Source organism: Aulonocara stuartgranti (assembly GCF_965226115.1).
Source record: "Aulonocara stuartgranti genome assembly, chromosome: 3".
Classification (NCBI taxonomy): Eukaryota; Metazoa; Chordata; class Actinopteri; order Cichliformes; family Cichlidae; genus Aulonocara; species Aulonocara stuartgranti.
Window position 1 is genome coordinate 30,758,482 of NC_138941.1, and position 14,779 is coordinate 30,773,260.

Consider the following 14,779-nt stretch of genomic DNA (forward strand, 5'->3'; position numbering starts at 1 on the left):
ACACCACCAGGAGGGTGGGAGGGATCCATGCGTTCATGTTGTTCATGCTAAATTCAGACCTAAACATCTAAACGTTGAAGCAGAATTCAAAACTCAGACAAGGAAGCATTTTCCAGTGTTTCACTGTCCAGTTTTTGGTGAGCTCAGAGTTGTCCTCAGTTTCCTGCTTTTAGTTGACAGGAGTGGCACTCAAGTGTGGTCTTCTGCTGCTGTATCCCATCTGGTTTGATGTGTACATTCAGAGATTCTCTTCTGCACACCTTGGTCATAACAAGTGGTTTTGAGTTACTGTTACCTGCACGTCTTGTGGATCATTCTAAGCCCCTATCGTAAATCCTAGTAGAGCAGTATTTTTTTGTAACACTCAGACAGTCCCGTCTGGAACCAAAAGCATGCCACATTCAAAGTTACTTAAATCACCTGCCTTCACCATTCTGTTTGAACTTCAGCAGGACTTCTTGAACATGCCTAAATGCACTGATTTGCGTTAACAAATAGTCATTTTATTCATATTGAACTATCTATGACAGAAAATATAGCTTAGCTGGAGAAATGTCTTCAAAAACCGACATCATGAAGAATTTGGTCATTTGTTTATTCAAAAGAAAAAACGCCTCAAACAGTTCAGTTTCCACAATGTAAACACCTTGGTACATACAGTACACACAAGCAGGGTTTTTTGGAGGAACAAACAAAACAGGTGAAAAAGGCAAAACTTCTATTAAAGCCAAACGTAGCGATGCAGTTTCCGTTCCTCCTCAGTGCCGCGTTCAACTGAACGCTGAAGGCCTCTGCTAACAAAAGTAGGTGATTTGAGGCTACGCTTGGGGCAACACCACAGTTTAAGGAAGCTTAACCACTGACCTCAGATCTGCATAAAAAGGCAGCGATGCAGACAGCTGGATAAGAGTAGTCTAAGACTAGCAACAGAAATAAACAAAGGTCATCCAGACAGATGCTTCAATCATCTGCATTTGTTCATCAGGTTGTGCCATACCATCACTTTTGGAAGCACTAGCCATGAACAGAAAACTGCACTGTTGCACAACTCAGAAGCACTCAGTTTATTGGATAAATGAATCAAGTGGCTGACGCTGCAGCAAAGATGTCTTCCAGATCTCCTTTGACCTCTGCGCCAGGACAGCACAGGACTCGAGGCTGCCTTATCTGGACTTGGGGGGGGGGGGGAACACAAAGTCATCACCTCTTTGTAAAGTCACTTCTATAAATTACTCAGACACACTAACCGAAAGTCGCAACTTGCACTATTTTGGGTTTAAATGACTTGTTTGGCATTTTGACGAGTGCAGAGAGATACCACTCTGAAGTGGTAATCGAGGCTGCCGCTCGGAGACTGAGACCCTGCGAGAGCACAAACGAGTGTTTCCAAAAATGTCAAACTCTTCCTGTGTAAGAAACAGTGCAACCATGTGAAATGTCAGACTCCTCTCTGACGCTCCGTGCCTAACTCTGCGTTTAAAGCAACAATACACTTTGGCAGGCGCGGCTGTCAAAGATCAAACATCACTTATTTAGAGAATATTAACACCATTATTGAAACATCACAGACTGATGTTTAGAGCTGCACTGCAGATGTTGGGGATTGATCACTTCAAATATTCCTCCAAAGTAACAAGATTTGAACACTGAGCAAATGAACAGCTCCAGAAAGGTGAGACAGAGCATGTTAACAGGCTCTTTTTCTCCTTTACGCTCAGTAATCAAAGTACACCATCTAATCTACTTACAGTAACTAACTGCCTACCTCAGGCACACCTTTTAAAATTCTAGTTGAACCAAAAAAAAAAAAAACCAAAACACCACTCCAGTTAATACTAGCAATACATGGCTATGAGGGAAGATTTCGCCCAACGCAGAACGAAAAGAATCAACAATTCAAAACCAAACTAAAAGATTCAGCTTTGATCACAAAGCTTTTGCAGAAGTACCTCCGCTCCCCTTTGAGGGTCTAAATCTGAAAGAAGAAAACAAAATGCTGCGTGTGACGCAGACGCCCTCTCAGGAGCAGCACGTCTGGCTCAGCTGTGGGCCACTCTTCCTCTTTCCCTCATTTATTCCTTTTCTTTCTCCTGATGGTTGTGTGGATGACTAGACCGATGCAACTACAGCATATAGATATACATAGTGTTCATCCACAGTCCTCCAGATGTTCAAGAGTTGCCATGGAGACGTGCAGGTGGATTTGCACTCTTGTGGTTGTGGCTTTCTTTAACGGCTTCATGATCCAGTGTCTCTTCTGTGTGTTGTGTGCAGGTAGTGTTTGGAGTTCCTAGCTCTGTGTGTGTGTGTGTGTGTTGGAGGACTGTGTTGGAGGTAGGTGTTTGTCAGTACAGTAAAGGAGCTTCACGTCACTAATGACGATTGATGTCACACTGGGGACCTGAGCGTGTCATTTGATGTGGTCGTGTGATGGTCCCAGGGTGAAGGAAGAGAAGCTTTGTGTTTGTGTGTTTTTTATGTGTGTGCGCGTGTCTGCGTCTACTCCTACTGCTGCGTGTGTCTATCAGTGTGAGTTGGGCTGCTCCACTTTAAGCCCGACCAGTGATGGAGGCATCTGAACTGCAGCGGAGGAAGAGGACGAGGTGGGAGGAGAACCCCTGAGACTCCCGGAGGAGGTGGTGGTGGCGGTCACTGCGGGCCGGATGAGCGGAGGTGGGGGGTGGTTGTGGGGAGCTCTGTTCTGAAGCGGGCGCGTCTGAAGAGGAGGTGGCTGACGGAGGAGGCTCGGGGGTGCTGAAGGAGGAGCTGGACGCAGCAGCGGGGGAGGCTGGGAGAAAGAGGACGGGGCGTGAGCGGAGGAGGGGGGAGAGGAGCTGCCTGTGGCGTCTGAGGGGGGGTCCTCCATTTTGACCTGAAGGGGGAGGAAAGAGACAGATGGAGGAGCGTCAGGAGGAGGTGCAAACAGGATGTAGAGAGGAACAAAAGCGGTGGGCAGATAAAAACTTTACGTTTTGCAATCGGATGCTGCGTTTGGCTCTGTGTGCTGTCACCGAGTGAGCAAATAGTGTGTCGGACAGAGGGGCTACACCGACACCCAGTGTGAGATACATAGGGATGAGTTTGAACTGTGAATCACTCAAAGTTGCATTACGAGGTCTGTCGTTTTAAATCTGTCAGTGAGACACAGGACAGGGTTGGTGGAGATGGCAAAGCTCCCAGTCCTACTACTTCCAAATATTACTGAAGCTACATGTTGCTTTAACATGCTGCAGCACACGTGTTAATCCACCGCTGAAAGTAGTTCCATCAAACTAATAATTATTTACAGAGATACAAATCTGTTTACAGCCTTTGTCGTGTGTTTAATCCTTTATTAAAAAGCAGAAGGTGCAATTAAGATAGAACAGAGGTGTACAGATTCATGTGCAGCACTCACATGCTGACAGCTTTATATTAAATACAAATAATATTCTTACAACCTGCTTCAGTTTCATGTAAAACTTCTCTTAAACAGATTTCACGTGACAACAAAATCTGAAACTCTTACAGGCACCTCTTGGGTATTAACTGTCCTCACCTCCTCCTCCTCTACGCTGCCATCTGTAGCCGTTGCCATCTCCTCACCACTCCTCCTGGGGTCTCTCTGGTCTCGGCTGGTGGCCACTTGCTCCGCCGCCCACTCCCTTAGCACTTCGTCTAGGTTGAAGCGGCGCCGGTAGCTCACGAAGAACGAGCTCACCTGAGCAAGCCGGGGAGAGATGGAGAGTTGGCGAGGAAGAGAATGAGGACAAAGTGATGCCGATCTCAAGGACACAGAGGCGGACGTTAGAGGGGAGAAGACAAATGAAAGCAGGGATAATGGAGATTACAGAGATCCTATAGAGGAAACCGTTAGGCGGAGGATCAAAGGGAAAATGGAAAAGAGATGAAAAGCTGATAGGCAGCTCGCTCAAGTGCACTGCTGGGTGAGGTCAGAATAAGACGAGAGGTGGTCTTCACACACTTTCAACATGTGAGAAAGAGGAAGCTCACCTGAGCCGGAGTCTTAGTCCCGATCACTTCAGCGATGGCGGTGAAGTCTTTACCATAACGCCGGATAGCTGGAAAAGAGAAGTCGGGTTAATGTCCTGCCTGTACCAAGCAGCATATAGCAATCAAAAGCAACAGAGTCAGCCAGCTTCCTCTCGCTCAGTGAGGGGTGTGTGGCAGAGGATGTGAGAGGAGGGACAGGAAGAGTCACGTATGGTGAGCATGTTTACAGTTAACCTCCATCTGAGCTCAGCTGGCTCAGTGCACCTGCTCTTTTCCCGCCCTGACCTGCTTCACTGCACACTTTCAGGGTTTTTGTTTTGTTTTTTCTGTTGGAGCAGCTGTACCACATGGAGGTACAGGTTTTGCTCAAAGGCACACGGGCTGCAGCTGCTAATTTTACCTTCCACTTTTGTGGCTGATACGCTCCTAACAACTTCTGATTTTCTCTCCTCGTGCTCGCTTTTAAAGCTGAAATAATGCACACGATGAACAGACCTGAAGTTTACGGCACTTTCCAGTCCAACTGCACCCTGTAGCTCCATCGTGTCATGAAAAACTGAAACAAACAGGGCTCTCCCCCTATAGACTGTATACTGGTGATGGAGTTAAACGTCAGAACTGAGTAGATTAGAAGTGCCTTAAATTTGCATTCTGTCTAATGACCAGCAGGAGGACTCATCTATGGGCAAAAAGGGCATTTTAGGTCTTAGAGGTATACTGGGAAACAGTCCCTGGTTCCCTTGCGCTTTGACCTCAGTGAGCACTTTCTTAATGACTTTGAGCTCAAATGCTTGTTTCATACCAAATAAAATGACAAATTTTGTAAGTTATGGTCTCCATCAAGGACAAAGCTATAGATTAATTAGGACAACCATTCCCAAAGTCAAGAGTGGTGCAGCCCAGTTAAAAAACAAATTCCCACTAGGCCCACCCAATCCTAAACCTTCATGCTAATCAAAATACAAAACAGAAGTGATGCATTTACTAGGAAATTTGATCCAAAATCAAACAGTGCAGGCGGTTGGCTATACATGGCTAATATTATTATATTATATGCAAAGTGATGAGGTCAATGTGTGACCCTCCTGTCACTGGGACAAAGACTTCAACACAAGGGTAGAGTAATGAGTAACATCACAACCCAACTACCTCCTATTACCACTAATTTCAAATTGAATTTCTGTTATTACTGCGATCCACCAGGGGGCCTCGGCCCTCACTTTGGGAACGAGCTAATGATAAGTTTTTGTAAGTGCTTCACTCACAGTCAGATCACCCCATACTCATGTCTGTCTTTGAAAGAACTAATATAATGAGGGCAAATACACCCAGAGGCTTCACAATAGGACTTCGTCACTTTTCATGTCAAAATAAAAAAAATTTTAAAAAAATCTCTTTTAGGGGCAAAATTAAGCTTTCTAAACGTTACCATCCCTGAAGACAAAAACTCCCACCAGCATCAGCCCATTGCAAAATATCCAAAAGTAGCTCCTGGAGAAATAATCGAGGAGCTTGTACCGTACCAACACATGAGTACAGGCAGCTCCTGTGTGTGCAGAATATCAATATGAATGTCTAATAAGACATCTGGCTGTGAATGGGAGGCAGGTAGAGGAGAGCTGATGACAAGAGGTGCCTCTTGGAGGGGGAGGAAGCTACAGCCTTCACTCACCCTGCACTGCAAGGAGCTGCTCCTCTGTGGTCCAACGTGAGTTCATCTTAGGGGCAGGCTAGGAGAGAAAGAACTAGAGATTAGAATGAGAGTGAGGTAGGTGGTAGGAAACAAGGGGGGGAGAGAGGGAGGAAGATGGCAGTAAGAGAGCAATGAGCAGGTTAAGACTAGAGTCAGTCCCACGAGGGGTGAAATACTGTCTGGAGGGAGTTGAGGAAGGGCCGCGTGAATAGATGAGGAAAGGAACAAACTGGAGCGAGATCAGGGGAGGAGAAAATTGAATACAGGCAAGAAATGAGGCAGTAAATAAGGGATATGGAAAGGAGGGAAAGGGCATAGAGAGGGGAGTTTCAAGACTTACGTCTGTAGGTCTGGAGCCATCAACACCTTCAGCTAGGCTCTGCTTAAAACTGCTGTTGTTCTGTTTGATAGACTGGACCTGAGACAGAGGAGGGGCAGTGAGGTAGGGTTATTTTTTAGCTGGTAGTTCTTGCAGCTAAAACCTGCTTTGAGAACATTCATGTGCATTTACTCTTTGCATTTATAATCTGATGACCAAAGACATCATTAAATCCACACTGAAAACCCTGGCACCTGTCTCTTGAGTGAAACCAGCTGTGTGTCCAGCTGGCGAATGGTTAGAACTCCAGCATCGTGAGAGGCCGACAGAGACATGATGTCCGCCTGCTCCAGGTGCATGCCTTTGGGTGGCCTGCGGCGGGCTCTGAGCGGGTGGTGTCTGTACTGAGCTCCGATGTTCTCCTTCTTCACTGGACCGGAGCGGCTGGGCGTGGCTTTGTCAGAGCTGGTGCTGCTCGCGTTCTGTTTTGCCGCCTGTGTGCACATCGAATCACAAATATCATTCAAGTGTCAAGGCAGCTCGGTCCTCACCTCACAGAAGTTGTTTCTCTGAATGTGCGCACACACACTTTCTCACCTCTTTCTTGGCATCAATTTCAAAATCACTGTCACTGGCCTGCTCTCCTTCTTCAATCTCATCATTACTGCAAGACAAAAAACATAAATTACACAAAGCACACCAGTGTTTAAACTTTGTGCTGTTTTATTGTTGAAATTTCATCAAACACACGTCTGAAATGCTCTAAAATGTCAGCTGAAAAGACAAGAAATAATATCAGCCTGTCTTATTTATATTCATGAGCCTAGTTTCCCAGGATGCCGCGCTCACTGAGTGTCATTTAACAAAAAAGTTCTCCAAATGTCAGATCTCAGGTGAGCAGTTGTTTCTCCACGATTGGTGAAGGCATCTCAAACCTGTCATCTTTCTCTCTCTTGTTGATCAGCCTCCTGGCCTGTCGGTCCATGACTGATGTCCTGGTTCTGGTCTTCTTCCAGCTGTAGTAGTACTTTACCAGGCTGGAGATCAGCTTGTCTGGAAGCTACAAACACGAAAAAAAGAATTTACTTTTCATCACTCGTTTTAAATATTTAGGGTGGTAAGTGCATGTGTGTCTCTCTCAGTCACGCACCATCTGCTGGATGCGGTGGAAGCTCTTGCCGTGGAAGCTGAAGGCCTGCTCGAACAGCACTTTATCTTCAACTGTCCACTCATCCGGGAAGGGGGTGAAGTTTGCCAGGTCGGCCAGTGAGCGCTCCACGTCGTGTTTGTGCCACAATAACATGCCCAGAGCCTGATGGAGCCAAAAGTCAGGAAACCAGGAAAAGTTTAGGTCAGAAGACAGAAAGAAATATAAACATCTGAGCTTTTGTTTCTGATGCCCTTACCTGCTCCATGTTGTATCCGTGTTTCTCCTTAGCCATGAGGATGTACTCGTCCACTGGAAGAAGATAGAAAAACTGTTAAAATAATACATAATAATCTAAAGATGGTGAAGGAGAATGAAGAGAAGACTAAAAAAATGAATAGGGGGGAGGGGGGTTGCATAATAACAGAAAACAGAGAGATGAAGAGGAAAAGGGTAAGAGAGAGAAAGACCATAAGTGCACAGGAAGAGACAGTCGAGAGTTTTAATTGCCACCCTCCAGTCAGCATATATCCATTAAACTGAAGGTCAAGTTTTTTAGCTCGCACACATGAATACAAGGTAAGGCAGGTGTGTGGAGCTTACACATAGCATCAGAGAGCTGGCTGTTGGGACACCAGACCAACATGCTCCTCTGGTCCTTCTCACTGTAGCGGGCTGGGCTGTCTGAAAATGGAAACAAACAACACAAAGCGAACACTTAAATCCACACTTTGAGGTTATACATATTTGTCAATCCCTCTTTTACTCGTTCATGTCAACTCCATGTCCCTCCTATCCACCACTTAAGCTCTCTCAATCCCCAGCATCTCTCTTTTCTTATCCATCTACCCATCTTTGCATGTTTCCATCTGGCTAAAGCTCCCTCTTCATCAGCTGAACTCTTTGGGAAGTCAACATTTGTGCACTCCGTACAACAGATTATGCTGGTTTGCCTGCTTGTCCCCTTCTTTGGTACAAGCTGTTGAAGCATGCCGCCGTTCCTCCGTGAAGGTTATGACGACTGTTTCCTCAGCATCAAAACATTTTTCATCTACTCAAGCAAAGCAACAGGGCTCTTTCATGGAGGACACTTAATGTTTTTGAACCTTCTGATTTTGCATTCAATAACACTAAAACACTGACAAATAAGCGTCACTCTGACGTCTGCATTACTGGACAAAGATGACAGCTCCTCGTTTTCCCCTCCAGCCTTCTTTTCATTTTCCTGTTTTTTGTTCTATTGTAAAATGACTCTTTTTGACCTTCATTCCTCTACTAATCTGCATTCATCCGTAGTCTCCTCCACACTTCTCTTCAACCTCTGTGTCTCCTCTTGGAAGGAGACACAGAGGTTATTCCCTCCCTCTCTCTCTTTTTATCGTCAATTTTAATGCCCTCTGTCGTCTCCTTTTGTTGTGCTTTTCTCCCTCCCAGCTCACCTGGTTTGAACTCTGGGATCTGAGCCTGGTAGTCTCCTCCCACTCTGATCATGCTGTCTGCAGAGACAAGCGTACATAAGTTTATATTTCAAGAGCTGCAATGCAGGGCAAAAACATTTGTGTAACACACCAGAAAAGGTTCCAAGTTGCAAAACTAAACAAAGTGGATCACACCACTGAACATAAATGCAAACCTCTTGATTTACTGGCCAATCTATGTCCCTACTCCCACCTATGGTTACGAGCTCTGGGTATTGACCAAAAGAATGAGATCGCAGATGCAAACGGTGGAAATGAGCTTTATGTAAAGGATGGCTGGGCTCTCCCTTACAGGAGGAGCTCAGTCATTGGAGAGTGCTTCAGGTATCTCACAAAGATGCCTTCTGGTCAAGTTGTCTAACATCACGCAGTTGTCACTAAAACTTCAAACTAGCATCTGTAACCATAAATTCATTCAGAACGTGTTTACTGAGGAATCTGAACTTCTCTTTTCGCATAAACTTCCATACAACCAGGTGTCTTTTTGGCATAGAAGAGTCTTCAGGGCAGTAGAAAGAATTCATTCAGGCATTTTTGTATTTGTTTCATTTTTTTAGACACAGGCTAAATCTAACTTTTAAATATAGTCTTAATGTTCAAAACAAACCAATTTGTTTTTAAATGCATCTATTGTTTATTTTATTATGTATTAATCTATTCGTACATAAGGTCAGCTACATATTTTCTAATTAACCATTAGAACAAAACTGTACTACATTTGTAAAAAATACAGTAAAAAACAAGTGGGGGGAAAACACTGGTATATGAAGAAAACATTTAAATAAAGAAAAACTTCCATGTACAACTTCCATTAATAAATAAGTAAAAACAATAAATAAGATAATCCAGAAATGCCATTTAACATTTTGATATTGTTCACCACCCGACGAAGACGAGCGGGTAGAGCATCGATGGGTGGCAGACATCAGGTAATTATCGCTGCGGTAAAGCTAGCAGGAAACTAGGAAGCTGGAGAATGTGGAAAGCGAGGAGTGAAGAGACTGTGAGAAATGCAGGGAAGCAAACCTGAAGGAGGAAGAGACAGATTACAGGTTCCTCTGGGACAGAGGACAGGAAGGGAGGAGAAGGGGATGATAGAAACATGAGCAGATGGGTGAAATGAATGGAGCCAGAAGGAGCATGATAAAGAAGAAGGATGCTTGATAGAAGGAACAGAGGAGGGAAGAAAGGTAACAGAGAGGAAAACTAGTTGTGTAAAACTGCCATTTCTTATCTTAAAATGGGCTCCTCAAAGATCAACAGGAAGTCAGTGGGTGAAGGAGAGAATGAAGGAAGGAGAGACGTATGTGGGCAGAGGACAAGGATGAAGAGAGGGGATGACAGAGAGCACTGCAGCAATGCAATGCATGCAACAGGAACAGCTGGCAAGAAAATGCCTGCAAGTATCAGATGTAGGTTAATGCTCCATGTTAGAACGTTTACCGTGATATCTGATAAATCAAACACTATAACGAAAAGTGTGTACGTGTGTACCGTGAGCATGCTCTTCATCGCTGCTCTCCTCCTCAGAGTGTGGCTGGCTATTCCCGTTGGTTACGGTTTTGGCTCTGCTCCTGGACAGGACCCCAGCCCCCGAGCGCTCCATCACTGAGGGCATGACTGCACACACACAGACACACACATAACATGTCACTAGTTAAAAATCCACCATTCATCAACATTTCTGCCCCAAGCGATTCAATCTCCTATTAAACTATGAGTTATGCCTTGTTTCATTAGTGTACTGGCTGCTATTTGTTTCCACTTGCAACCCTATAAAAACCAACTCACGCTTGTAAAGTAAAATGGGCCCTTATGTTGCCACCTTGGAGGGAATCCCATTATCTACCTGGAGCTGAGTTTATTTTCCAAAAAGCAGCTTTCTATACAACAACTCATTCAAGACCTCAACTACTTACGATTGAATCTCTAAATACAAGTTTTCTGCTCAGGTTCTGACTTATCAAGAGCAAATCCCGACTAAATCAACAGGAACAACTTCATCTTCAACAAAAGAGCCAGACTGATTAACCGGAGTCTTCCTTTGTCGCTCCAGCTGATTAAAGATGTCTTCTTGTCTGGGTGGAGCAATACCCACAAACAAACAGAACAGAGGCCTATTTTACCCACTGTTTACAGTTCAAGTGACATGTCAACATCCCATTTTTTCCCAAATGAACATCTGTTATCTCACCGCAGTCGCTCTGTAAGAGCCATCAAGGACACGGCACTGAGCTCTGGACCAAAATCTGACAATTTCTTTATGACGCTCAAATAAATAATAATATTAAAGATAAATAATAATAAGCAATTGATCAAATCAGTTTGATTGCAGTTAACATAATCAAGTATTTCTCAGCTAAAAGTTTAACAAGTCACATTTTTAGAGCCATTTACAAAACAAATCCTTTTAGAAAGTCCGCTGTAAAACTCTGCCAACTCAAACATCCAGAGCTACCTGCTGTGTCAACACCTTGTGACAAAGAAGAAGCTGAAAGTAGCTTTCTTTAATCCAACATATAATGATTAGATGAGTGAGTAATTAACTAGATGTGGTCCTACCTTTGTGTCTATTCAGAAAAAAAAAAAACAGAAAAAAGGGTGAACCAAATTTTAGTTCAATACTGGCACAAAATACTGATATCAATACCAATCCCTTATTTGTTAGGCTGATAATAGCTGGTACCAATATTTTACATATTTGTTTATTTTTTGTAACTTTTATGCATCTTATTTTTGCTACAAGGATGCAAATAGACATTTAAAAAACTGATTTGACACAAGTAAATATTATCCACCGAGATGCAAATTTTACTTTCCTATCAGTCAACAAGGCTGCTGTTGGCTGATACCAGTACACCACCCATCTGCTGGTGCAGAAAGGCGCTGGTTGCTACATTGCAAGTAATCACACATAAAGAGAAATCCATTACATGAGCCCCTCCAACAGCAAAGGCAAAGCAAAGGTAAAACCCGTTCAGTGGGGATCTACGTCAACATCAGTAAACAAAGAATATAATCGCTGATGAGAAGAAACATCTACAAACAAATAAATAAATAAGACCCTCCTCTAAGAGACGAAGTGTGATCCACAGCCATTACTATACTATTACATGATATTTGTCGTCTTCTCGATGTCTCTACATCTCTGGGCCAATGAAATATTGCAGAAAGTAGCCCATCTAAACTCCCTCTTCCTCCTCAAGCGCAAACGATAAGAGCCCCTAAAACAATGACTGGCGACACCGGGCACGAGTCCCAGTGCAAACGCACGTTAAAAGGCGCGTGCTTTCATTCACCATCTCACCCGCAACTTCACTTGTCAACTTGAACCGCGGCCAGAACAAAGCATGGACTCGAAGTTGGGTGACCGATGTAGTTACCGTACCCCCGCATACACATCACCACCACCGCACAACATACTGAGCCAGTCAAGCCTCTGCGGGGAAACGAGTCGCAACCCTCACGATCCTCGAGATTAAAAACCATACACACCAAACTCCGAGCAGACAATACAAGTGTCTGAAGCTCTCTGGTGGTCTTTGTCTATCGCTGTTCCCGGTGGCCTCGGAAACTACAGCGGCTGCCCCCCGTCCGGCTTCACTGGAAACATCGCCACCTTCAACACATCCCTTCGTCTTTGTCGATATACTCAAGTTTACTTATTTACAAGAGAACTGGCTGCGTGAGACCGCCCCGCTTCACTTTCAGCGAGTTTCGTGGTGGAAGGGGGTGGGGGGAGTGTTGTGGTAGCCTCTATCGCGGTAGCCTCAATCACTGGCAGATTTATCAACCGTTTCAAGAACGAGAGCTATAACTACAACATATTAACTGATAACCTCGACAAGGACTGGATACTCGTAGTAATACATAATACTCAACTACGCGATTACATGCAGGCTTTCCTCTTCTACATCCTTTTCCCTCATATGGCCAGATTTCTAAACTTTTCCTCACTTAAACACAATATTGGGTCATCAGATATGCTTTGCACTGTAGTGAACAATACCACGAGCAATTCGATCGTTTCGTTTTGGGTAATATGTCTAAAATCTATTTAGGTTCTTCACCGCAATTTTTAAGTGGGTAGTCTGATGATGAACACTTTTTGACTCACAGTGGTAAAAGGAAAAACAATAGTACTCCTACAGTGACTAGTCAGGTGCTCATGGCTCGCAAGAGTCAGCACAGGATGACCTTAAAGCGGGGGGGGGACATTACATGTTAAAGTTAACATTGTAATAGGCGGACTGTTTTATAATATGTTAAACCCTGAGATCCCACCACTAAAAATAAAAATAAAAAGAGACGACGGACTCGCACCGGGTGATTCTCAAATTTGAGTCCCGTTTACTAGCTTTAAAAAAAATCAATATTTTTAACAGCTTCGTTGTACAGTCATCTGTACGCTGTGTCTCACTTTGAAGTCCTTTTGTTTTCCCCACGCGTACGCTGCTGTTACTACCAACGCTACTGTCTGCTGCTGCCCTGGAGTGAAAAAAAAAACTCGCTCTTTATGTCATAATTGCCCAACTTGCCGGTATGTTTAGGGTCCTTAAACTAAAAATAGTAGCAATTTCCAAGGTCCAAGTCATTCCAAAAGGCTGGAAACTAGAAAATATATATATGACATCTGTCCTCATCACCAAAGTGCAATTTAAGTCTAGCCTAGTTGGTCGCTGGGATGCTAACGTTAGCTAGTTAGCTTGCGGCTAGTACCCTCGCGTTACATTAGTAACGCCAGTAGTTAGAAGTGGAGATAATAGTCACACTGTACCTGTGTTTCGCTTCTCTCCGCTTCCCCGCAGCCAAAACTTCTCCGAGCCTCTGTCTGCAGCTTGCAGTCCCCTCCGAAGCGCTCAAAGGCAATTAGTGTGTCTAAAAAGCCTGAACTCTCGCCTAATTGATGAGCACAGTCACACTACAATGATGAGAACTGCACGGATAGATGGAAGCTGTGAGTGTGTATGTGCGCCGGGAGACGGACAACACCCGGAGAAAAGTGAGGTGGACATCCGCTTGGATGCGTTCGCCTCTCCCAAGCTTAGGAGCCGTTTGGATTGACAAGAAGTAGTCCCTTAACTATTAACTTTATCTCAGTCTTGGTTTTGGATTTTACCTTATGTGCCATGTGTGTGAATTGACTTTTAAGCGTGCTCACGTCAGTGCGCGATACTTAAAATCTTTGTCCTAAAAATATTTTGCCTTTTAAATATGCCTGCCTGATAATTCACGTCTTGATCATTACATCGTTAATGACCTTTAAATGGAAGAGAAACGTGTCGGTATTTCATTTTGTAAAACAATAGGTGTTAGAGAGTCTTAATCCGCTATCTATCAAAATCCCATAAATTAGGGACTACTTGCCACTGTGTCGGCGGAGGGATTCAGTGCATCTCTGTACTGAGGCAGGCTGTCCAGACTTGCTTGGTGGAGAAAAGGGCAGGAGCGGAGCACAATTGAAACGAGTGTTCGTGCGTGTGCGCGCGCGAGTACGTCAGTATGCGAACGTGTCTTCAGGCGCGTGCGTTACTTTGTGCATAAACTGACAGTGACTCAGATGAATAGCCTCAGTGTGCTCGTTTTTATTTATTTATTTAAAACAGAACAGTTCAAAGAGTTGCGACCTGGATGTGTTTGTGTGCACGAGCCTGTGCGCGTGTGAGTTCACAGGTGGATGAGTGTGTGTGTGTGAGCAGAATGGGGGATGTTTCAGTGTTAGCTTTAGCAGGAGCTCTCTCACCTGATGCTGGGAATAAACCCACTAACCTTCGCAGTAACACTCTCACAGAAGCCACTGCTCCCGTCACCAGTGCCTGCTGCTGACATGTAACAGCCTGTTACAAACTCCTCCAGCTCTTTCTCTCTTCTTTCTTTCTCTGTGGCATCACCACTTCCTCCTCCTCTTCCTCCTCTCACTTCTCACCTTATCTCCTCACTGCTGCTCTCTCTCTCTTTTTCCATTTCCTTGTTTTTGCTCCTGTTTCTTCTTCACTACTTTACCCCCTTTCTCTCCTGCCTTCCTTCCTCCCCCTCTCCCTCTTCCTTCCTAAATATCTGCCCTAATTCTCCTTCTCCTCCCCCCTCATCTCTTGTCTTCTCTCTGTGCCCCCTCCCTGTTTTTTCTCCTCCTTCCTCTCCCTTCCTCT

At 44.5% G+C, this 14,779-nt stretch overlaps 1 protein-coding gene across 3 annotated transcripts; it reads right to left on the bottom strand.

Moving 5' to 3' along the window:
- Positions 1–576: 576 nt before the first annotated feature.
- On the bottom strand, positions 577–14,657 carry rcor2 (REST corepressor 2). Of its 3 annotated transcripts, none has more exons than XM_082525991.1 (14): positions 14,400–14,657; positions 10,125–10,250; positions 8,592–8,648; positions 7,756–7,836; positions 7,412–7,464; positions 7,156–7,317; positions 6,941–7,065; positions 6,603–6,669; positions 6,260–6,499; positions 6,027–6,104; positions 5,666–5,723; positions 3,994–4,061; positions 3,539–3,700; positions 577–2,872 (listed from the first exon to the last, which is right to left on the bottom strand). In XM_082525991.1, the coding sequence occupies exons 2-14, from the start codon at positions 10,246–10,248 to the stop codon at positions 2,525–2,527; spliced, it is 1,623 nt and encodes a 540-aa protein (XP_082382117.1). In that variant the 5' UTR covers positions 10,249–10,250; positions 14,400–14,657; the 3' UTR covers positions 577–2,524. The 3 variants fall into 3 exon arrangements, with proteins under 3 accessions (XP_082382117.1, XP_082382115.1, XP_082382116.1); XM_082525989.1 differs by lacking the exon at positions 14,400–14,657 and adding an exon at positions 13,408–13,678; XM_082525990.1 differs by lacking the exon at positions 14,400–14,657 and adding an exon at positions 12,126–12,264.
- Between the last annotated feature and the right edge of the window lie 122 nt (positions 14,658–14,779).